Source organism: Protomyctophum bolini (genome assembly GCF_963924005.1).
Source record: "Protomyctophum bolini genome assembly, chromosome: 16".
In the NCBI taxonomy this organism is placed as follows: Eukaryota; Metazoa; Chordata; class Actinopteri; order Myctophiformes; family Myctophidae; genus Protomyctophum; species Protomyctophum bolini.
The window spans coordinates 21,534,542-21,559,419 of NC_137877.1; the positions used below are offsets into that span (position 1 = coordinate 21,534,542).

At 41.7% G+C, this 24,878-nt stretch overlaps 1 protein-coding gene across 3 annotated transcripts in view; it reads left to right on the forward strand.

Annotated features, from left to right (window-relative positions):
* Nucleotides 1–1,809: 1,809 nt before the first annotated feature.
* Nucleotides 1,810–24,878, forward strand: part of LOC308331240 (1-acyl-sn-glycerol-3-phosphate acyltransferase gamma-like) — a 31,751-nt gene continuing 8,682 nt past the window's right edge. For 2 of the 3 annotated variants that reach the window (XM_080786552.1, XM_080786554.1), the window contains exons 1-5: nt 1,810–1,996; nt 16,981–17,038; nt 18,175–18,390; nt 22,896–23,065; nt 23,708–23,869. In XM_080786552.1, coding sequence (XP_080642678.1) covers nt 18,213–18,390; nt 22,896–23,065; nt 23,708–23,869 — 510 coding nt within the window. In that variant the 5' untranslated portion in view covers nt 1,810–1,996; nt 16,981–17,038; nt 18,175–18,212. Of the gene's footprint in view, nt 1,997–7,068; nt 7,136–16,980; nt 17,039–18,174; nt 18,391–22,895; nt 23,066–23,707; nt 23,870–24,878 lie in introns of those variants that run through there. The other variant, XM_080786553.1, reaches the window with a different exon arrangement.

Below are 24,878 nucleotides of genomic sequence, written 5' to 3' on the forward strand. Positions count from 1 at the left end.
ATTTTTTAATATATAAGAACTGCATTTCTCTTGATTAAAAAAGTAATAATTTGATCACTAAGAGAATAGTTAGGCCTACAACCCTATTTCTTTATATATGGAAACAAAGCAGAATTGGCTGTACATGCATCTTATTTGTAACTCAATGGTCGAACGTCAAAATACAATGCTGAATTAATTGTATTTATTTATTTCACCCTTGAAGTTGAAATGCTCTTTGAACTACCGATGCCTTCAATCTGAATGCAGTTTGACAAACTCACCAGCAGATGTCTAAAGTGGTTTGTAGAATGTTTGAAGATAATGGGCATTTGAGTGACCAGAGATTTGTGTTGTGTATATTATTACTGTTATATCCTCTCACTTGTCCTTGTTAAGTCTACATTCAATAGCCTATTAAAATAATAAATGTTTGCCTGGGTTCCACATGCACACTTGCCTCTGGAAGTTGATTAGCCTTTTAGATAGTTGATAAAGTTTCCTTTCCTTTTTAATTGATTGATTGATTGAAGAGAATTGATTGAGTTCCATATTTGGTCATGCCTCGTGACATCAAGTTTGGAGATCCCTGATGTCATCAATCCAGCAACTCTACATCTGATCTCAAACTTCAAACCCTTAGATCTCCATATATGGAACTGACCTGTTCTGACATTCCATGTTGATCCTTCCCCATCCATCCTTCCTCTTTGATGTCTCCCTTTTGACTGATGCCTGTCGATTTAAACTCCAGACGGGCCTGGCCCAAAGTTATTAGTGCAGCTGCGCCCGGCAGCCGGCGAAAACTAGAGTTCTCTACAGGCCCGAAAATGAAGGCCCGGCCCTACCTGCAGGAACCTCATCAAACCCTGTACAGTGTACACTCAAGACAATGCCTCCGCTGCCAAAAGGAAATATGGAGCTGACCTGTTCTGACATTCCATATGTTGATCTGACCACATCAAACCCTGTACACTCAAGACACGCTCCATATATGGTCATTATACAGAATTCATTCCATAATTGATCTGACCCCCCCATGCCAAAGCACCAGCGCTCGCCCAGCAGTCTGCTGTCACCTAGGTGGATGCATGCACACGACCTCGCCCTACCCTTAGATCTAGAATAATTGCGACCTCATCAAAACCTGGATATCCATACATGGTGATGGTTTGACATACTAGATCTGCATACTGTATAAGCCGGCCAGCAACGCTACATCTGACTAACAAACATAATTTAATTGTTTAATTGTTTTCTATCTTTATTGATTTCTATGTAACAGGGTTGGGCTGTGATGTACGACCACATATTATATGTGATGAGTATAAATGACTAAAACATTGTAAAAATAAGGTGTGAAATTGCCTCTTTCTGTAGCATGTTGTTCAGAAAAGTTGTCGAATGCCAATTCCTCTTGGTGCTGTCACTAAAGGGCCAGTTCGTTATTTGAGGGGAGAATAACTTTATTTGAGGGGACCACTTTCACTGAAGGCCATTGGGGACATGGAAAAAGGACAAAATAGGGGGTGTCTACTGAATATAAAGATTAAATGCATGTAATTTGTACACAATATTAAAGGGGACATTTCAATTGATGAAATAGAGGTTTTAAAAATAGTTTTTGGCGACTCAATCGAAAAATGAAATACACCTGAAAAGGTCAGAGGGACCGTAAATCGTATCGTTTTTGTGGAATGACTCCTATAATGCGGTCTGTGACGATGTCATCTAAAAAAAATACAAAAAGTTATTTTAGTTTGTGAATAAAGAATGAGGGGCCGGACCGGATGTAGGAAATCTCTGATTTGCTATAAGGGGGAGAGACGGCCGGGGGGCATTAACCGTCAAACAATAGCACTCTGGGTCTGCTCCACACATCCTAAAGACCTAAAGTCACTGTGCTTCGGCTTTATATGGTACAGTTCTATGTTTAAAAGAAGGGATCAGTGAAACACATGACTACGTTATCTGCAGAACCTGCAGAAACATCCAGCTTTGGCGTGGAATCTTTCAGGTAAGGTGCAAGAGCAGCACACGCAGTATGTCTGTGTGTATATGTATGCCGCTTACTGAGTCAGTGCTGTCAGCAGCAAAACAGCGAGGAGACCGGTTAGCTGACTGCTGTTACGCAGACACTGGTGACCCGTTGAACGGCGCTGCTCCGGGGGTTGTCGGGTTCGTTTAGCTGGTGTCTACAGTCTAGATAATGATTTGAGCGGTTAGTTTATTTGTCCTTCAGAGCATTTATGAGGGAAATATAGTGTCATCTTATTTGTAGCTTTAAATTGTATAATTTGTCACAACAGCGACGTCTTGCGCCACAACATTCGACGGGACACCAATGTCTGGGTCGCGTATTGCTAACTAGCATAATGTTAGCAAAGCGACACGTACGGGCCGGGGTTGCACGTTAATTCAACATTCAGTCACTCGCGTGTGCAATATGAGGTAACTGTTACAGAAAGCTTGTCTGTGACAAACAAACTGAACGTGTTTTGCAAAACACAATGTTCTATAACTGCCCGAAGTTAGCCTAAAGTGTTTAGCAGTATACTTCGTCGCTCAACCATGTCACTCGACTCAAATTAAACCACATATTATTGTCGTAAGAAGAGTTGACACTTGTCGAAAGCATTGTCCGAGCCCCAGTCTGAACCGTTATAACGTTGATGCTATATGGCGGCTCTGACACTTTGACAGGTCTGTCCATTGTATTACATGTTATTATGCGGTAACCGGGGTGTTGTTGTATTATTAGCCTTCCTAAAAACGTTGGCCGGCTAAAGTCAATCAGTTGTGTGGTGGTGGGCAGTGGCAGACATTGACTTTCCTAAACCTGATTATGTGTCATTGGTTGTGGTGCACTGGTGACAGTGATGATCACTATTTATTGCACTTGTCAGACTAGACTCTTTTTATTCTAGGAAGGTAGGTGTGTGTGTGCCTGCATCATTGCATGTCACATCATGTGCGCTTTGTGTCGCTGGGAGTGTGACGTACGTGGTGCTGTGCTGTAAGGGTGTCGTACCACCACACACTCACACACCGGGTTACTGGAGTTCAGTGAGTCAAGTCAAGGATAACTTCTATAACGGCATCCCTTCTAAAAACATATATATATGCCTTGATATTCTTTACATGCCTTATTCCTTTCTCAGCAGCCCCCTCACCCTAAATATTAGCTTTGTAGACATGTTTTTTGTGTGTTTTATCAGTTGCCATTTGGTCTCACTTGACAAAGGAGATCGCTGTTCTATGACAACCTGTCAAAAAGTAAAGGTTATATAAATAAGATATTGTGCAGCTATAGAGCCCTACGCCTTGTTTTGTGCATGTTAAAAACAAATGTATTATTTTCTTTAAACTTGACTTCAGTGTTCCATTTCACATAACCGTCTAGTCCCTGGTACATATCCATCTTTGGAATGTTGCCCAGTCTCTTCCAAATTGGCTCCTGGCTAGCTGTACACAAAACTGCAGGGTAGAACAAATGCTAAAGGAATGCATTAGTCACTTCACTATTGTATTGCATGTTTTTTGTTGTTGTGGTGTCTATGTATGCATGCAGCAATTAGAGGAGGACATGTTGGACCATTATGCAGATAGAATTGTAATGTGTGTACTGACATGGCAAGCAGATCCAACAGTGTTGACAGATTTTGCGAGAGAACTAAGCAACCGTGTCTACGAAGTACGAACACTAGCCTAAAAGAAGCAACTTACAGATGAGCACTTTAAACCTACTTTATATGCATTGGGCCTCATTGATTGCCTTGGGCCTGTGTGTGTGTGGGGGGAAGGGGGGGGACGGACCATGCTGCCCTTGGGAGAGATTAGAATGCCAGTGACATATCTCTATTCTCTGATCTCGTGTCGGCTGTGCAAATGTCATTCTCCATTGCACAGTTAAAAGTTAATCTGGAAAAAGATGTGTCAGTTTTTTTTTGATTGATGTGTTCGCTACGAACCATTAGCAGACCATGAACAGAATACTGTTTAGAATACATTTGCATCTCTTGACTTTTGGTAAAGGACAAGTCTGGCCTTCCACCTTAATCGTCTCCGGTGCGGCGGTCATAAATGAGCCATATGGAATGAAATATTAGCATAATTTATTCCATGAAGGAATCCATTGCTTGTCCAATCACATGAAATTAGAAACTTTTCTATACGTCTCTTTTGAAATTGACTGCTACAAACAAAGCTATGCTGCATGTATTAAATTGGGGCTGCAACTATCTATTATGTTCTTGGAACCCCTGACTTAAGCATTATTTATAGGGATGGGTCAGAATAATCAAATATTTGAATAATCGTTTTTGAGGATAAAAATGTATCATCGTGGTCGAATAATCGAATATCTGTTAATTATTAACATCAGTAGAATAATCAACTTTGATTTTGGTAAGTCATGCACATCCCTAGTTATTTCATGGTGTAATTCTAACATAATGAAAATGCCAAATCGACAAGCTCACAATGCGTTGGGATGCATTGTGAGCTTGTCAACTAAAACCTTTTGCCCAAAATGTGATTGATCATTTTCTAAATTTGATTCTTTTGCATGCGATTAAATGGATTATTTCGATTTACTGTTGCTGTAGCACTGACAGAGACTGCTACAAAGATAAAGCTATATGTAATTGATCAGAAAAGGATGAATGAATGACCCATGAACTATAATTCCATGCTTTTCTTGTAGCGCGTGATTCAGCTTCATAAAAATCATACATGGCAAATGGCAATGTATGTTGTACATTATAGACATCAGTTACGTAACCTGCAAGGTACTTGTTCTGGTACGGCCTCAGCTTTCTCACGATCGGCCGATACCGATCTTGTGCGTAAGGGGAAAATTTGAATATTTCCAAAATATACCGATCGATCGGAGCAACTCTATAGTCACAGCTCTACTCTCCTCTCTGCCTTAGTGTAGGTGTAGCACTAGGAGCCCATGTGGAGTGATTATGATGGAGGCGTGTAGGAGAACTGGAAATGCTACATAGCATTTGAGGCATTCTTCACAAGCCCTTTTTACTAGGCTCATTAACCACTTAGGTTAATGTGCGGGGGTATAGTAAATAGCTGACCTACAAGCTTATGATGCATCACATTTGCATTGTGAGCTTGTAGAGCTACACTTTTTGCTATATTAGAATGTTGCCCAAAACGGGGGCAACTCCTTAAAAAGTGGTTAAATGTATATGTCTTGCTTCTGAGATGCATACACAGAAAAGGCATTTATTGAAAAGAAACGGGGAAACCAGCTAGTGTGCATGTAGTCCATCCATGTACATTAGTGCTATACTGTGCTTTGGAATCTGAATGCCCTTCTTTGTCCAGCTTATCACAATGTATTTTCATCTCCATTTATAATTATAATCCACTTTTAGGCCCAGTGGTGGAGTCCAAGGCTTGTACTCGGGCACAGAATGCTTGATTCGGTTTTCAATTCAATGTTGGCATGAGAGTTTATTTCTGTCCCTCAGCCTGCTTGTACACATTACACAGTATGAACCATGTCTGACACTAGCCCCGTCACCAACCCCAAGGCTTTTGACTTTTGTTAGCCTGGCCCACACAGTCATACTTGTCCTGTGGCTGTTTTGATGGGCAAAACACAGTTTGATGGCCGTTAACACAATTCGTTGGGCGTGGTTTGTCTTTGTGTGTAGTTGAGAGGTGGGAGGAAACCACTCATCACTGAGCTCACCATGCTTTGGGTTTATTTAGCCCTCAACAGACTTGGTCGGTAGAGACACGAAAGCTGGCAAACCACTTCTCCCCCATACAGTATGCAGGTAAAGTCTTTGACCTGTACACAGACGTCACTGCTCTGAGTGGCATCCCACAAGTGGCCAATGGTAAGGCCAGGAATGACAAAAAAGGAAAGTAGAGTCTGACACTGTATCTTGCTCCACTGTCTAGTGTCTACTGCTCTTTTTGAGCGGCGCTAGCCACCTCTATGTCCAGCTTTGAGGGTCTGTGAAAACACAAAGATTGAAGACAAATGTGAGGATGCAAAATGTGATTGGCCAGAATAAGATGATGTATGATAAGAGCGCACCTCACTTCACAGTACACAGTCTTTTTAGCATAGCAGGTGGCATTGTGAATTTTTCACCACTGAAGCCCTGTTTTATTTAATCCTTGGATAATGGTTGTACAATGGTATTGCACAGCAAAAATAGCTGATCTACAGTGTAAAAGCTCACAATGCATAGCCAAGAATTGAGCTATTTTTGAAAATAAACAAATTGAGGCTGGCGTAGCCGTCTGGGCACCTTGGCTGGTAATCCAGTCTGGCTGTGTGCCGCGGGTTCGACTCCCGATCCCGATGGCCTTTACTGTGTGTCACCCCCCCCCACCTCTCTCCCCATTTCCTGTCAGCCTACTGTATACCTCTCTCTATAAAAATAAAGGCGAAAGCCACAAAAAGTATCGTAATAAATAAAGTTGAGACAAGTTTATAAATTTACCCACAATGCACATGCCCAAAATGGGGAGGGACACCAGGTTGAAAGTGTCTACCTCATCCTTGCTCCAGGAGCGCCCATCCTCCCTTTTGTTGATGCTAATTAGATTAGACGTATCCAGGGTAGCTGCAGTTTGCTAATCAGCCCTAATCTGATCCATAGGATTAGAAGGGGTGGATGCGCGTACGGTTTGCATGTGTCTTCCACAAGTCGGCCATCTTCCAATCTGACTCGTATTCAATAGCGTATGCTTGAGAAACTACGGTGGGCTTGGGATTCATTTTTTACAGGCTCCCTTTTTGTTGCTTTCTCCATCAGGAACTCTTATTTTTGGCACTTTTTGAAGTGCCAGGGACTCGCAGGGGCCCAATCCACCTTTATGCTGATTGAGCAGTTCCAGCAGTGGGATCTGGCTGCGTTCTTGCTGTGATCATCATAATCTCCCCTATCTGTTTCTGTGGGATTATCATGACCATGAATCGCAACAGGCTGTGAACTGCTTTCTACAGGCTGTCTGCTGCTCCTTTTCTTTTTTAATTTGGGATTTAATTTTGATTCTGGTTTTGTTTTGGTGGAATAATACCAATAGCCAAAATGTTGAACCAGAGTGCTGTGATGATTTTCACTGGGATCTGTGGGGCGTTGGTGGTCATGGCCATGGGCTACTACGTCTACTGGTAAGTGGGCCTCTGGTCAGTTGACAAAATTGTTGTATCATGGAGGTTTGTGTTGTATTGTCATGTTGGGTGAGTTCAGTGGATGGTGCAATGACCAGCCATTAGCCTTTTAGAACTTGGATTATAACAACTAAGCAGTCTCCACATAATCAAATCAGTCATGCCATATTTTAACAAATGATTGCTTGCCTTCATCAAGGGTGAGCTAGGGTTATTAGGTTGAATGAACTTTGAACCAAAAAACATTGACTTTATTTTTCTGCATTTTGCCACGGTTTCCTATCGTCCGTGTGTCTCCAGTAGCAGCATTATACAATAAGTTTGTGTTAGAAATGAATTGGCCAGACTACTCTTGACTTTAGAAGCTGGTCTGTTTACTCATTCATTCTCATTTCAATCTTCATTACCTACTGTATTATGAGGCTGCTAGCATCTTTCTGGTCATTTGGGTGTGTTTTTGGAGAAGCTATGTCCAGGTGAGGTAGAGCAGAAGCAGCTGTCCTCTTCTGTAAGCAGCTTTAACCCAGTCAGCAGGTCTAATCTTCCCTCCAGCCTGGCGTTCGATAACAGGTGGACCCAGGCCCATGCACCTTGTCCCTGAGTAACATGCTTGTTGCAAGATGCAATATTTTCTCAGAAAATATAGGTGAACATTCACTGAAAATGGCAGATCTTCAAGCTCACAATGTGTCACAAACTTGATAAGCACGGCACGTTGTGAGCTTGTAGATCGGCTATTTTAATTTTTCTACATTTTGAGGGAAAAGGAGCGACCCAAGTATAGACCCTTGGGGGACACTTAAGAGGGTAGGGTTCAAGTGGTTAAGGTTGACATTTAGACCTAGTATAATTGTACTTTGTAGTCAATTTGTATTAATGACATAATAAACCCTACCTGAGGCAATTAAAATGACTTTGATATTCCCCCCACACACCTTATAATATTATTCTACCGAAGCATAACCCATTTTACTCCGCTGCTCCCTTGTTATTTGCTACTATTGTCTATATGTTAACACTTTCCTTTAGGAGGACACATTGAGCCATAGAGTAGTAGTACATTAACCGTCTCCAAAGTTATTGGCCTCTCCAGGCCACAACAACAAAGCCATCATCACATGCACACAGCTCTCCACTATATAGTAGCCCATGACCCCGGGGCAGCCCCCTCAAGCCATTCTTCACCCTGCTATCCATCTGGATGTGCATACAGCTCCATAAACTGGTTAAAGGGCCTCCTTTGACAATTAGCTTTGTCCCCCTCAGCCATAGCAACAGTGAACAAATTGGCCTGCTGAATGCCACACACATTTGTTCACGGAAGGCTTGTTTGTATAGCTAGCTACCTAGATTAATGTGTACCTGTGTGTACCCATAGATATAGGTCTATTTATGTCTTAAAGTCTATTTCACAGAATCACAACGGCTAATGCATGAAGTGACACTAGTATGGCAATAAGGAAGTGTATTTTATCCCCATAAACCCTAGCGTCTCTATAATGCGCATGGCATTATAGGCAAATGTTCTATGAAAATGGTTGAACCTTCGCTGGAAATGGCATATCTGTACAGTGCTTTGACAATTATTGCATCTGCAAAACCAAAATGTGATGCATTGAATGCATGTGAATTGCACAGTGGAGATATGTCCACCAGATAGATTTTCTTAAAGTGGTGTCAAAACAGAAATACTCTATTAAGCTTTTGCAGCGCGATTCGGCCGTGCACGATTCTGCACCGATGCAGCTAGCAGACATAATCGATTATAGCCTAGCCCTGTACAATTTATACATTTTATGTTAAGACATTTATGTCAAGGAGACAAGTGATTTCCCAGCAGTTTCTATATAAAATATGATGTTCAGTATATCTGACTACTTGTATTGACTGAATTTGCCATGTTGTGAGGTATTAGAAAGTGTGATGCATCGAAATGCATCACCGGATCGAATCGTAATCAAATTGAATTGTGAGGGCAGTGCCAATGCGCACCTTGTTTGTTTATTTTGATCATTACTAGTATCCGTATCCATAATCACATGATAACAACATAATCAATAAAATAATAGGGCGGAATGCTTGTACAGTAAAATGCCTATCGCATATATATACTGGTATGTATGTATGTATGTGTATATATATATATATATATATATATATATATATATATATATATATAACCTTAGGTTTTCATTATAGGATCTCTTTTGCAAAATAGTTTGTTTTCAATGTTCAGGTTTCTTGGGTGTAATTGATGTCATAAAACCTAAAAGAAAAACGAATAATAAATAAACTAAGGTCAAACCTTTAACTTCTTGTAGCTACATGGGGAATGGACACAGGCAGATTAGTCGTGCATAATGCTCGTAGATGTCAAATGGTTCATGTCTTTCACTATTTCAGATGATTGACTTAATTGGTGTTTGATTTCACTCACACATCACACCTACTTTGAGCACTGCTCGTCCTCAAAGTATTATGGCATGTTTAGACTAGAGTCTGTAGAGTTAGGCATGTTTCTGAACAAAATTGTACCATATTATAATGAGCAAGACCAATTATATGAAAATGGGTGAAGTGGTCCTTTTTAATAACCATACCAGCCCATTCTTATCCCATTGTCTCTTGTTACACAGTTGTTGACTTAGGGAGACAATTTTCTTTATGAATTGGCACATGATTTGTACCAAACTCAAGCTCTCCAAAGGTCAGTGGATGTAATTGCCACAAATTGAGTTTTAACAGCAATAGAGCATATGCCAAATTATTTGTTGTGTTAAAAAAAAGAATCAGTCCACATGAATTGGAGCTCTTGAGCTGTGAATAAATTAAGCGTTATTCTTGAATAATTATAGTAATCATCAAACTAAGCAAAAGATCAAATGTGTGTCTGTCTGGTCGAGCACTCTCCTTTGGACCACAAGGTCATGGGTTCGATCCCAGGCACTGCCAACTCAGCATATGACTTTTGCAACTCAGCATATGAAAAAAAAAAGCTTTTTTTTCCAGTCGTGTGTTAAGTACTTGGAAAGTTGGAGCTAATGCTAGGTGTGGTGTACTCTACCTCAATAATCACTCTCCCTTGGGTTTGGCGCATTGAAATGTGGATAGAGAGTTCGCGCTCTGCTGATACGGTAAGCCACTCTCTGACCCTACTTAAGTAAAACGTAACATCAATGAACAAATGATGCACATCTGTGCACAAAATGGTAGTGTCTCTAATGGATGCATCATTATGAAGTCCCTTTTTGTTCACTTCAGTTCTTAATTATTTTATGTGAATTATGGGAGCACTATACATTTTGAAGGGGTTATGGTTTCGTTGCAGATGAGGTCATGTTGGCAACTTTTTAGGAATCCATTGGTCGGGCATCTTCCTTGATACTAAAGAAGCTGCCTGCTCACTCATCACACTGAAGGAAGCATTTAAGATCAGTTCGGGGCTCCCCAGGTTGACAGAGGGAGAGTAGCGCCCGGGATTACAGTTTTGGCCCAAACCAACTACTCGCAACTCTTGCAACAAAACCGTTTTAAAAGGATCCCTGAGCTGGCTAATAAGACAGAGAATATGCCGTAAAACATTATACTTGCCCTCTACAACTAAAATAAAAATACAGAATTAATTTTCTTTTTCTTTCATAAATAAAAAGCTTTCACTCAATAGGAACTGCTCCTGTCGCAAGTTGATGATGTCATATGGTCTTACTCTAGCCCTATGGAATGCATATGCTGAAAAAAACAACTTAATACTTATCTATAATATGAGCATCAAAGCAATAATTTAAAATTATTTTTATTAGCACGTGTCGTGCATTGAACAATGGACATACCGGTATGACATCAACTTGTGATGGGAGCAGTTCCTTTTCAGTAAAATATTCTCTATTTATGAAAGAAATAAAAGATTGAAGGTGTTATATTTATTTGTAGTTATAGAGGCCAACATGTATAACGTTTTAAAGCATATTTGTCTTATTAGCCAGGAATCCTTTTAAGGGCATGTCACACCAATGCAACTCCTTGCAACTGACATTGGGGATAATGGTTCCATGCAACTACTCGTAACAGTTTGGTTGCAAGAAGTTGCATGGCGAATCATTGGTGTGGTACTTTGGGCCTTAGGCAGTTGGCACCAGATGAAAGAATGGGATAAAAATGTAAACTAAATGAGGATGCCATGGTCAAATGAGTTAGATTGTCGGTGAAACCTCATACGGTATGTCCAAAACTGTTACTATTCAGGATTCAAATTCATAGCAAAAGTAGCAGATTGCGGTTCGAGCTTGTGGATCTGCTACTGTCTCGGCCATAGTCCTTTGATACTGTAGTATTGGCATTCCCTCAACCATAGTTCTTTGATACTGTAGGATAGCATTGTCTGAGCCACATGAGTGAGTGTGCTGTAACAGGACCTCTCTACGTGCTGGTTCTCCTCTGTAGGGGGACATGGCACGGGCCATGCCTGTAACAGGACCTCTCTACGTGCTGGTTCTCCTCTGTAGGGGGACATGGCACGGGCCATGCCTGTAACAGAATGCACGCTGTGCATGCACCGTCAGGATGCTGGAGTCTTATCGTGGGACCCAGCTGCTGGTGGCACATTGCCCATCTCCTTCTCCTACACATACTGGCCTCCCTGATAGTATTTCAACACTTCACTATGTCTCCGCTCTGAAGGTTGAGAAATGGCCTCTATTCATCGGAGTAGGAGGTTGAAATGATGAAATGAAGTTATGCGTGTGTGAGCACTTTCTTTTGTTTCAATCGGATAATGATGAAGACAGATGCACACAGATGTTGTGTGTGTATTGTGCTGCAGTGGTTGTTAAGGAAATTGAATGATTATGAAATTAGATTTGACGGTTAATTGTTTCTGTTGTGTGAACTGAATTTTATCAATATTATATTTCTGCTTGGCTTTTTAGGCTTCGTAAACAAAAGTTGCACTTGGCAAATATGACATATTATAACTTGCATATTTAATAACTATACTTAAAAAAAAGGATGAATAGTGGAAATGGCCGATCTACGACCTTGACACGTTTTGAGCTTGTAGATCGATTTCCACATTTGTTTTGAAAATGTTTGAAAATATATGACATTTTCAACATTGAAATGATTGACGATTATAAATCTGGATTCTGGACGGACTAGAGTTTCCCACTCTACACCAAATCCCTTCGCCAAAAATAGCCGATCTACAAGTACATTTTGTCTAGATCAGCTATTTTTGCCAAATTTCTGTCCCTGAATATGAATACTAATTAACAGTGGATTAACAGTGATGAGGGGGAGAGAGACAGAGTGTGATGATTGACAGTTTGTTAACTAGCTTGGTGTGTGGTATCTGGGACTATTGTGTCTGTGTGACGTGCACTGCTGCACACAATGTTTCTGGGTGTTCATCTGTCTTGTCCTACACATTTTCTTTTGGTTTGCCGTCCCTCCTTCATTCGTCAACACAAATGATTCAGTGCATGTGAAGATGGGAGCATAGTGAAGCTGCCCGCACGCCCAGCAGTGTTGACCGCTCTGCTTATTATAGGCGACTTTGGGCTAGTTACTTGTAACTTGTAAAAAAGTATTCGTGGTTGCGTTTTTTTTGTGCTAGTTTCTAAAGTGTAGTTGCTTATTCCTAAATTATTTTTAAACCAGTGGTTCTCAAACATTTTCATGTTCAGACAAGGTCCAAGGACCCCCAAATGAATGTAATTGTCTGCGTATCCCATCTGAAAACATTGTGCCACAGGGACCCCCGGACCAGATTTGTGGTGTTAAAATGGTTCAAAAATATTTCAGATATTCTTATATATATTTTTAATAATCTACAGATCTACAAGCTTACGACTCGCTGTGAGGTTGTAGATTGTCTATTTCAAAATAGCAAATGCATATACAATAACTGTGCTCATGCATTCTCTTGGGGTTTGTTGTCATAGACCTGGTTGCTTATTTCTCGTAGAATCTGGCAACACTGGCTGTCGGTTACAGTTGCAGACGCAGTTACACTGTATGGTTGCTGACAGTCCACAGAACTGCAGACAGATGAGTGGAGATGCGCAGACAGGACACTAGACAGAGATGAGAGGAGATGCACAGACAGGACACTAGACAGAGAGATGAGAGGAGATGCACAGACAGGACACTAGACAGAGATGAGAGGAGAGGAGATGCACAGACAGGACACTAGACAGAGAGATGAGAGGAGATGCACAGACAGGACACTAGACAGAGAGATGAGTGGAGATGCACAGACAGGACACTAGACAGAGATGAGAGGAGATGCACAGACAGGACACTAGACAGAGAGATGAGAGGAGATGCACAGACAGGACACTAGACAGAGAGATGAGAGGAGATGCACAGACAGGACACTAGACAGAGATGAGAGGAGATGCACAGACAGGACACTAGACAGAGATGAGTGGAGATGCACAGACAGGACACTAGACAGAGATGAGAGGAGATGCACAGACAGGACACTAGACAGAGATGAGAGGAGATGCACAGACAGGACACTAGACAGAGATGAGAGGAGATGCACAGACAGGACACTAGACAGAGAGATGAGTGGAGATGCACAGACAGGACACTAGACAGAGAGATGAGTGGAGATGCACAGACGGGACACTAGACAGAGATGAGAGGAGAGGAGATGCACAGACAGGACACTAGACAGAGAGATGAGTGGTGATGCACAGACAGGACACTAGACAGAGATGAGAGGAGATGCACAGACAGGACACTAGACAGAGATGAGAGGAGATGCACAGACAGGACACTAGACAGAGATGAGATGAGAGGAGAGGAGATGCACAGACAGGACACTAGACAGAGAGATGAGTGGAGATGCACAGACAGGACACTAGACAGAGAGATGAGAGGAGATGCACAGACAGGACACTAGACAGAGATGAGTGGAGATGCTCAGACAGGACACTAGACAGAGATGAGTGGAGATGCACAGACAGGACACTAGACAGAGATGAGAGGAGATGCTCAGACAGGACACTAGACAGAGAGATGAGTGGAGATGCACAGACAGGACACTAGACAGAGAGATGAGGCGAGATTCAGAGGACGGCAGACGGAACAAGGGAATGAAACAGAGATATGAGGGGAGATGCACAGGACGGAAGCCCTGTTGTCAAAACGTGGAAATAGATGCAACTCGGTGACACCCAGGAAGACAAATGAGAATATAGGAATGCAACTATTGATTGTTGTCTTTTCGATTTGAACTATTTTAACACCTATGATGCCACCAGAGTTTTTCAGAATAAAGTGCCAAGCAAATTGGCACTTTACTCCCCCACCTTTAATTTCCCCCCAAAACCGGGAGGTGAAATCTTCCTTTAGTACATTGCCGTCGTAAAACTGATCTCTCTCTAGAAGCGTTAATATTCTAAACAAGATGCATGCATCTCCTGAAGTCAGAAATTAGGACAGAACATTGCCGTTATGATCAGTGAGTAAAGTAAATAAGGACATTTGTTGGCCCGTAAACAAGGAAATGAATGGCTGCATGCGCAGCAAAACAGCTACGATATAAATGACCGTAAGACGTGTCCACACGTTCCAGGCACCCCACGGTTTTATTTAATAGGATGTGTGTACTGTAGACACGTCTTTAGCGTCATATTGTAAGTGTTAAAATGTTTTTCAAAGTAGTAAAGAACGGCAAATAATTTTAGGGGTACAGTGGCGCGCAAGATGGGGCCCTAATATAACGCTAAAAGGATAACACAAATTAAGCCTGTGGCCCTATCTCTTAAACAAGAACTTACCGTAAAGAAAAAAGTACATTGAACATTTTATGTGATTGAGACGTTTAAAGCATTTTTTCCAAAAGTTATTTTTCCTTTTTTTTCTCAAGCTTGCGGATCTTCTGCTTTTGATGCTTTTTAGTATGATGTCTTAATGTTACGAATAAACACAAAGTTTGAATAATTATTTATAATGGGCTATGGACAGATGAGAGGTTTCTGCCCGACAGCAACAATATGGGTCTGGCTCTACTGCAGGGTTTGGTCTCAGCCAGGGTGCAGATCGTATGGTGAACTAGCAGCATGATTCACTGTGAAGGAGCATCACTGGTAATTGCCTAAATAAATTAAATGTCACCATAATAAAAGACTGCCATACAAAGTGCAGCAGTGTCCGTCTGTGGACTTCTCTGTTTAACTTTCCTATCAAGGGTTAAGTTCACGACTCAACCCCTTATAAAAGGGTACAATAAAACGGCAATAAAAGCAAGTCTATTCTGATGATAAGGTATTCACATCAACCATTACTGATGCCTGCAGGATTACGAGTCCATCCACAGCCTCCTAGGGCCGGGCTCTGTCTCTATTCCCTGTGTTTCGCCCAGGTGGATGGGGATTTGAGGTTGGGTTTAGGAATAGTTTTTGTGAAGTTAAGATTAGAGTTTTGCACAGTGTCTGAGGTTGTGGTTAAAGTTAGGTTTAGGCATCATTTCTGTGAGGTTAAGGTTGGGTTTAGGCATAGTTTTTGTGAGGTTGTGAGCTTAAACCTGTCTGACATACACCGAGTTGTTGCTGGCTGTAGTTGAGAACACCCACTTTGTATTGACAAAGTGCTATGATTCTTTTGTCCTGTGGTACACAAACGGTACATATGTGCCAAAGCATTCATATTTTGAACAAGAGGCATGTTGAAGTCAGAAATGAAGTGTGTAGTATATCCATCAGATCAAAACCACGGAGAGCGCCCTGGTTTAGGAGAGACGAGGCATTCTTTCTGCCAATCGAATGGTAAGCTAATATGAAGGCAGAGTGAAGCCTTAGAGGCTCACTCAAAAAATTTAAAAAGGAAAAAATTCTGAATATTCTTCTCTTGCCTGATATTGAGGATGCGCTAGGACGTGTACACACGTCCTGTGAACGTGTCGATTGGGTTCCCTAGGACGTGTGGAGCCGTCCTACGGACGGAAACGGTTAACAGGACAAAATCGGGACATGAAACTCCTAGAGAGTAGAGTCGAAGAAAGGATTATTCATAGTTCGGTGAAGAGGTGACCACCGAAATGGTGGTTAGTAAAAAAACAGTGTTGTAGGGCTGACTACTGATTAATCGACTTTCGATCGATAAGCACAAAAAAAAGCGTCCCCTTTTGGTCCGCGAGCCGGCCCATTTTGGTCCGCGAGCCAGAGCACCTCGCAGAGCCTCCTCCGTCCTCACGGAATTCAAGCAGCTACAGTCATGCCGTCTATAATAAAATAAGTAAAAAGTGACATGGTTGCATTTTAAAATGCAACCATGTCGTGTGCTGTCGTGTGCTGCTTTTGATTATGTATTTTTATTTGAATGAGAGGCAATGCCTGAATTGCTGAGCCTGATTCGTTACTGTCGGATGTTTCACTTTTTTTTAAAGCCGTCTGCTACCCCCCCGTCCCCGTCGAAGGTCAGCCCTAATGTGTTGTGTGAGCTGTGACCACTGTGGTGTGACATCATGTTGTAGTTTTCGGTGGTCACCTCTTCACCGAAAACTGAACTATGAATAGGCCTGAGGGCAGTCAATCATGTGTATTAGCTAATCCCTCCAAAGTCCAAACATACATACGTGTCTGGACTCTGGACTTTAGTCTCAATCGCATATATCACATACAGTACTTAACTCTATTTGATGATTGTGAAGACGTATACTGTCTTGAGTGACTTCATGTGAGAAGGTAATAATTGTATAGTAAATAATGCTCTATATCTTGGGTGTATTTCTCTGTGAACATTGGGTGGAATGTACTGTACACCCTATGGGCACCATGTAATGTAATGTTTTACTTATTACTTTGATGTTGACCTGTCTTGTTCTCTCCCTCTCTCAGGTCCGTAATATTGTCTGAAGGGCCGTGCAAGCGAGGCTTGTAAAAGGATCCCACCGTGGTAAGAAACATGTTATTTACTCACAGTCCTGACCTAAAGCTCAAGCCAGTGGTTCAACATGTGGGTTGGGAGTCCCCACATGCTTTTTTATTTATTCTTTTTGGGGAGGGGAGGTGGTCCCCAGATAACAGTGAAGTGACAATTGAAGGACTTTTGAGACCTTAACCCAACAACAAAAAATCGTACAATTCCAAGTGCATGTCAGGGTGGGTGGTCCCCAGTTGGTTATTTAGCGGGGGTTGCTTCCTGAAAAGGTTGAGAACCAATGCTTCTGGGCTATAACGGAGAATGTGCTCTTGTTTACCCTCTTGAAATCTTTTTATTTTCAATCTTTTAAAATGTATAAATTGGCTCTGGTGCCCCTGTGCCTTTGTTTTTATGTTACTCATTATGCATTGTCTCCACCAGGACGAAGGCATGGGGAGAGTATGTTTAGCACTCGGTCCGTCCATGTGTGTGTGTGTGTGTGCATCTGTCCGTCCGTGCGTGTACAGCTAATCTCTGGCACCGTTAACCCGGTCCCGGTCGATGCCAAACTTTGCACTCACACTCCCTGGATGGGATGCCAACGACAAACCTCTGCTCTGCCCCAGAACGGCCTGTTATAGCGCCAGCATGAAGCAGATTTTCACATTTTAACTGCAGTGATCTGTGTGAAACGTTGCATTTACACTCCCCAGAGGCGAAGGAAAAACCTTTGACCTGCATTTTATAGCGCCACCAGGACCAGACCGACTTTTGTAAAACACATTTTTCCAGCTACATTATTAAGTATTTTATTTAGTAACCATTCTCCATCTGCCTGCCTTTTATTCTCCGATGCCTTGACAGACACTCCCTCTTTCATTCTTCATTCCCTCTCTGTTGCCTCACCCCCACACCTCACTCTCTCTTTGTCTCCACCACTCTCGCTCTCACTGTCTAGGGCTGCAACTATCCATTCTTTTCTTAGTGATTCTTTTGTTAACACAGCGTCCCAATTATTTTAAACACTTTATCCATATTTTATACGTTGGATATTCAAAAACAGCAGATATTCAATCATCATGTCATGCCATGCTTTGAGCTTGTACAGCTTCTATTAATTAATTATTGTTTTAATCTAAAGTATTGTAAAATGTTGAATACTTTCTCAGGTTGGTCGTAGTGTGCGTGGAGTCCAGGCTCCTCAGCCATGGCGCTGCTAGCCAACCTGAAGAGCCTGTTCGTCCTGCAGCTGTTGATGGGCTTTGTGTTTGTGGTGAGCGGCCTCATCATCAACTTCATCCAGCTGTGCACCTGCGTCCTGTGGCCCGTCAACAGGCAGCTCTACCGCAGGATCAACTGCCGGCTCTCCTACTCTCTCTGGAGCCGTGAGTAGTAGTACTTATAATGCATACAAAAATGTATGTAGTGCCTTTTCCAGGTACTCAAAGTCGTTTTACAGAAACGGGTCCTCATCTAAATGAGTTAATGATATCACAATCTGTTTAACCACTTTAACCCTTGTTTATACTTTATGGATTTATTTGAAAATAGCCGATCTAACAAGTTTCAATAATATTCATTAATTCATATTTTAATTATTTTTTTAAATGTCAACACAAATGTTCTCTTATGGGGGTCCCCAGCACAACATCTTTCCAGACAATTAAATGCATGCATGCAAATGTTAGAGAACCACTGACGTTAAAAATTAAGGTTTAAAAGACTTTAAATAAACTTCTACAAAACTGGCCACGGCTGACAGCTGTTTGTCAGTGAAAATCTCCCAGCCCAGACCTGGAACCTTGTACTCTGCAATAAACTATATCCTCTGTTTATAGCTGTACTCTGCAATAAACTATATCCCCTGTTTATAGCTGTCTTCTGCATTGAACCCGCCAGGAATCAAGAAAAATCGAGAGGGTTTTATTTGCCACTCACCAGCAGTATATAATGTTGGTGTGAAATTATATGCAAGACTGTGCTAACAGCATAGTAGCAGCAATACGATGTATAACAATGAAATAACATGCACTCAGATGGGGGCCACACCCATCAATTTGGGGGTCCTTGACCAGATCATGTGAGCGCTGAGCGGCATGGAGCGCAGAACGGCAGAGAACAGCTGATATACAAGCTCACATCGCGTCGCGGATGCGATTGTTGAGCGCTTTAATTAGGCTAGATGGGCTGCAGCTGCGCGTTCACAAACAGGCTCTGCTGCCGTGAGCATGAGCACTCCCTGCGTTATTGTGATAGTGACAGGAGGACAACTGTTTTGAATTGTTCATATTGACACACAACAGAAACCAAGGATTATATATTTCAAGGGCGAGATATGACAATAAAAAAATCTAATTATTCTTCCTCCACACTGAGGGAAAAACGGCATCTAAAAGTGTGATGATGCGAGTGCAGTTAGAACTTTTCCAGTGCATCTTATGAGACTCAGAGGCAGGGTTCATGTAGTGTCGTCCTGCGCGCGCATGCTGGTGCTTATCAGTGTGACGTTGTCTGTTAAGGGGTCTACTGTATATACTGTTGGTGTCCCATACCTACTATGGCTGGTAGCAAAGATCTAGCTCTTTGTGGTTTGCAGCCAATATGAATGTGAGCTTTTCCTCCATTGGTGGAGTCCAAGGATAACATTGACCACGACAAATACTATACTCAACTGAGTCCTATTTTTGAGTGGTGCAACCACTCCTACATCCAGCAATGTCCGTGTACCTGTTTGTTTGTTTGTGTAGCACAATGAGCACGAGTGGTGTGCGCATGCGTGAAATTGGAACGAGAGAAGTATGTGACATGGCTGCCACCTGCTGGACGCAAATCCAACTTCTGACTGCCACGGTCTGTGGGGGTGATTTAGAGGCTGCACACGCAGCACAGAAACAGGATTGATATCCATAATAAAGCTAATCTGACGGAGCAGAGCGAGAGAGAGAGAGAGGAGGGGGGAGAGAGGGGAGTTGCACCACTCGGTTCACACAGGTGTGATTTTATACTTTACAAGCTCCCAACACATCATGAGCTTGTAGATCGTCTATTTTCTAAAGATGTTGCATTCCGCATGATTTAATTTGGATATTTTGGCTGACTATGGCCCTCATTTATCAATTGAGTGTAAAATCTGCCCCAAATTCGAGCGTCTGTTTTGTAGTACACTCGCGTCACCACAGCATTTATAAAGTGATCGCAAACGGCTGATCCTTCCTTAATTTCATTCCTAGCAGTTTTTGCAATACGACCAAACAACGTATGGAAACCATAGTTACATGCTGGAAAAAGCCAATAAAAAAGTTTCAGCAGCCCTGCTGCCTGCCCCTGAAAATTAAATAACAAATAGCTCACATCATTGGAATGAGTTTGGACGCGCACAGCCGTGACAAATGCTGTTTTGCAAATGGCTGCATCTGTCTGTCTGTGGTCCGTGAAACCGTGGCCATGCACGTTTATCACAGTCTATTAGATTGCCTACCTAATAGATGCGGATGCGGTCCCCACTTGCGCTGGCTCGGCACATTTGGCATTCGAGCGACGCGTCAGGTTTATCCTTAAAAGGACGAGACACAACTGGAGAAAGACATAGGCCTAGTGTAGATTGCAGTAGCCTACCCGTTGGGACTCGGAGACTTGAATATGCAGCATGCAGTCTCCCTCAAATGCCTCTCGATCCAAGTCATGAAAGTTAACTATTCCAGGGGGGGTGGATTCCAGCACAGGCAGCGCAAATCCTCCCATGTATAGGCCTACATATGCGCTCATGCAAAACACTGTTTAAATGACTTAAGCATCTAACTTTGCAACATTGTTTTTAATTGCCCGATTTTAATTGCTTGCACACTTGGAAATATCCTACCAATTTCATATGACATGCCTTTACAAAATATATTTTTTTCACATGTATTATTAGTTTTATACATTTTAGGAGTGAAAACATATGTTTAGATGCCTGTGACAGCCTGTCGGCAGTTCAGACAATGCTGCTCCGCTTTTCTACGACAGAAAAACAGCTGAGGACAAAGCCTACGACAGCTCCCGACCTGACGTGATTTTTGTCCTGGCACACGTTCAAGTTCAAGGTTTTGCGGAAATGGCAGTAATTCCGGCGTGCACCCATATTTTGGCGTACGCCGCGTTGATAAATGAGGGCCTATGTCTACGTTGTGGTATTGCTATTTTTACTTAAGTACTTTTTTTCTACCACTATTCCGTCACAAGGAATTGTGAACACTTTTTTTAAATGTGAATTCACCTCGCACCAGTAGAATGGCTAAATGCTAGATTGACTTTGCATAGTCAGGCTATTTTCCATGTGGGCGCTTTATCCGATCCCCCGTTGGTTAGATTATGCTGAGCAGAACACTGTTATTGGCAAATAATACAGTGCTCAGCCTCGGAGAGAGGACTAACCATTTAATCATGTCCTCTCCCAAATAAAAGGACACTAAATATTTTTAATGGAGACAAATCGATTTATATCTGTCTGATCAAATCCTGTGTCATAAAGTTAGAAATGAGTTTGGATTGTGCGCCTGTATCTGCTGATATTTAATAGTTTTTCTTTTAGAACTGCAACGAAAGACAGATTATTTTGAATCATTTCCCCATTACACTGCTGAAGGCAATGAAAATTATATTATTCTCAATATCTCTATATAATATAAATATTCATATCCATTAAAATGTAGTTTGATAATGTACTGGTCTATTGCCCAGCCCCACTTTGAATAGGCATTGCTTGGCAGGTTTAGTACCAGCGTGTCCTTAATGTTTAAATTTACTGTATACCCTGTCCTACTACGGAAGAACATGCTAAAAATAGCAGACCTACAACCTCAAGCATTTCGAGCTTGTAGTTATGCTATTTTCACTAATGTCTGTTCTATTTTCACTTATATCGTCTCTGTCGGATGGAAAACTTGTATGTCCAATGGTTACTTTTCAGGATTCAAATTCAAAAATAGCAAAAGTACTTTTGATGCTTCTGCGTGACACTGTAGTGTGATCAAGAAGGGAGGTTAATTTATGGAAAAAAACTAAAAGTTAGAATATAGATAAGGGGTTTTCTGCCCGACAGCGATAATATGATGAAGTATAGTGCATACATGTCCTGTATGCATGCATAATAAGTTGAAATGTGGAGATGCTGCCCAACAGCAACTGTAATAATAATGCAAGTGGAACGGGTGGAACTTACTAACTGCCGTCTGAAGTACATGTTTGAGTCCATACTAAATTGTGTGTCATTAAATACCAGCCACATTTGCATACCATCACAGAGCTATATTTATAGGTGCATTCTATTTGTGTTTATCTTTGGCAGCCTTGGACATGGACGTACACGGCTTGCAAAATTCTGTTTAATCTGTTCTATCATTGGTAGCCAATGGGCAAAGACGCTGTTACTTGTACATGTGAGGGGTGTTTGGATTATTGTCCATAATTAGCTGACTGTAGATTTTGACAGCACCTTGTAAAAGTTTGTGTCCTTTCATTGTATCATTTATGTCAGTTCCAGTCCCAGCAATATTTGTTAATACAGCATCACAATCATTTAAATTTAAATGTCATCTTGATTGAATACTTTATTCTACAGTGGTACGATATTACAATGATTCTTAAAAAGATATCAAGCCCTATTGGGCTCGTTTCCATTGTGGTCCTGTGTTTAACCATGTTTTATGTTGGCTATTCAAAAATGACAGATTTACAAGCTCACAGTGCGTCATTTCGTGCCATGCTGCGAGCTTGTACATCTGCTATTTTGGAACAATAATTCAGATGGGGGTCTGTGGCCAAATGCATTATTTTGGGGGTCCTTAGCACCAAAAATGTTTGAGAGGACAGGTGTGTGTGTGTGTGTGTGTGTGTGTGTGTGCGCACGCAGAGCTGGTGATGCTGCTGGAGTGGTGGTCAGACACGGACTGCACGCTCTATACCGACCAAGCCACGGTGGACAAATTTGGCAAGGAGCATGTCATCGTCATCCTCAATCACAACTTTGAGATCGACTTCCTCTGCGGCTGGACCATGTGTGAGAGATATGGGATCCTGGGGGTCAGTATCAGTAGTAGCAGCACCCACACAAAATATAAATGCATGAGCATGATTCATCAATGTTTGCATTAGATCCAAAAAGACACGCCTAATTCTAACTCCTTTTTCTGTTGAATTTCTTGACCTCCCAACTTGTCAGTAAATGACTACATGGATGGTCATCATAGGTCTCCAGGTCATTCAGTTAAAAAAATCAACAAACTGTGTGTGTGTGTGTGTGTGTGTGTGTGACAAGCTCAAAACGCATCTGATCTTGACGCGTTTTGATCTGCTATTTTTGTGTGACACGCACTATAGTATTACAAAGTAGAGAATGAACTTACGGAAAACGTGTTTCTAGTTCTACCCAACAGAAACAAAATACATCATTGTATCACAAACATACAATCAAAACTGTGGCTGAAATGATGATGCCTAGGAGACAAATAAATGCAGTTTAGTGGCTTCCATCATCAAATTCAACAATAAGAGCTACAGTACTACCCCAGCACATTAGATTGCTGTGTGCACACAAATCCATTTATCGTGATCAGCAGGAATTGAATTAAGGCTTTTGCTTTGCTCTTATTTGACCTGTCTGGGATTGATTCCAAGGTCATGAATTACAGCATCTGATTTCATGTGCCCCCACCCCCCCCCCAGAGTTCAAAGGTGTTGGCCAAACACGAGCTACTGAAGGTGCCTCTGATTGGCTGGACCTGGTATTTCCTAGAGATCGTCTTCTGCAGGAGGAAGTGGGAGGAAGACAGAGAGATTGTCTTCAAAGGCCTGAACCAGCTCAAAGACTACCCTGAGTTTATGTGGGTACGTATCTGTACACCACCCCCACCAGCCATTTAGTGATGATATGTTTTATCTCTCTGCTTCTGGTCAGACTGAAATGTATGTTTCATCTCTCTGCTTCTGGTCAGACTGAAATGCATGTTTCATCTCTCTGCTTCTGGTCAGACTGAAATGCATGTTTCATCTCTCTGCTTCTGGTCAGACTGAAATGCATGTTTTATCTCTGCTTCTGGTCAGACTGAAATGCATGTTTTATCTCTGCTTCTGGTCAGACTGAAATGCATGTTTTATCTCTGCTTCTGGTCAGACTGAAATGCATGTTTTATCTCTGCTTCTGGTCAGACTGAAATGCATGTTTCATCTCTCTGCTTCTGGTCAGACTGAAATGCATGTTTTATCTCTGCTTCTGGTCAGACTGAAATGCATGTTTTATCTCTGCTTCTGGTCAGACTGAAATGCATGTTTTATCTCTTCTAGTTCTGCAAAAATGGCAGATGCACAAGCTCGTTCGTGACGTGCCGCCTATTTATTAATATACAATGCAAAAATCTAAAATGATATATATATAACTACATTTCCTTTTGGGAAATGTAGACGATTCAATGAACAGCTGGCATTCCTATTTTGGCCAGATTTTCAAAATGTATCGATGTTTGATTGTGTGTTTTATTGTAGTAATGCAAATAGACCTACAAGCTCAAACGGTGCAAATAGCAGACATACAAGCACATTTAGCGCAAGTAGCGTCACATTGCAACATATATAAGTATATAAGTATATAGGGCCAAAGTGGTTAAATAATGCTGAGGGTTTTGTCAAGCTTCTGTGATTACACAATTGTCTTTTTTTTAACTTACCGGTAATCTTGTCTGAAGGCTTGTCTGTACAAAGGGTATTCGTGGTGGTGGTGGTGTGTAAGAATAGTCATAATGACTGTACAATACTTGAGTAATTGTACTTAGTTACTTTCCACCACTGCTGACTTGGGAGTGAGTGTGTCCTGTCTCCACAGTAATGAGGCCAGAACCAG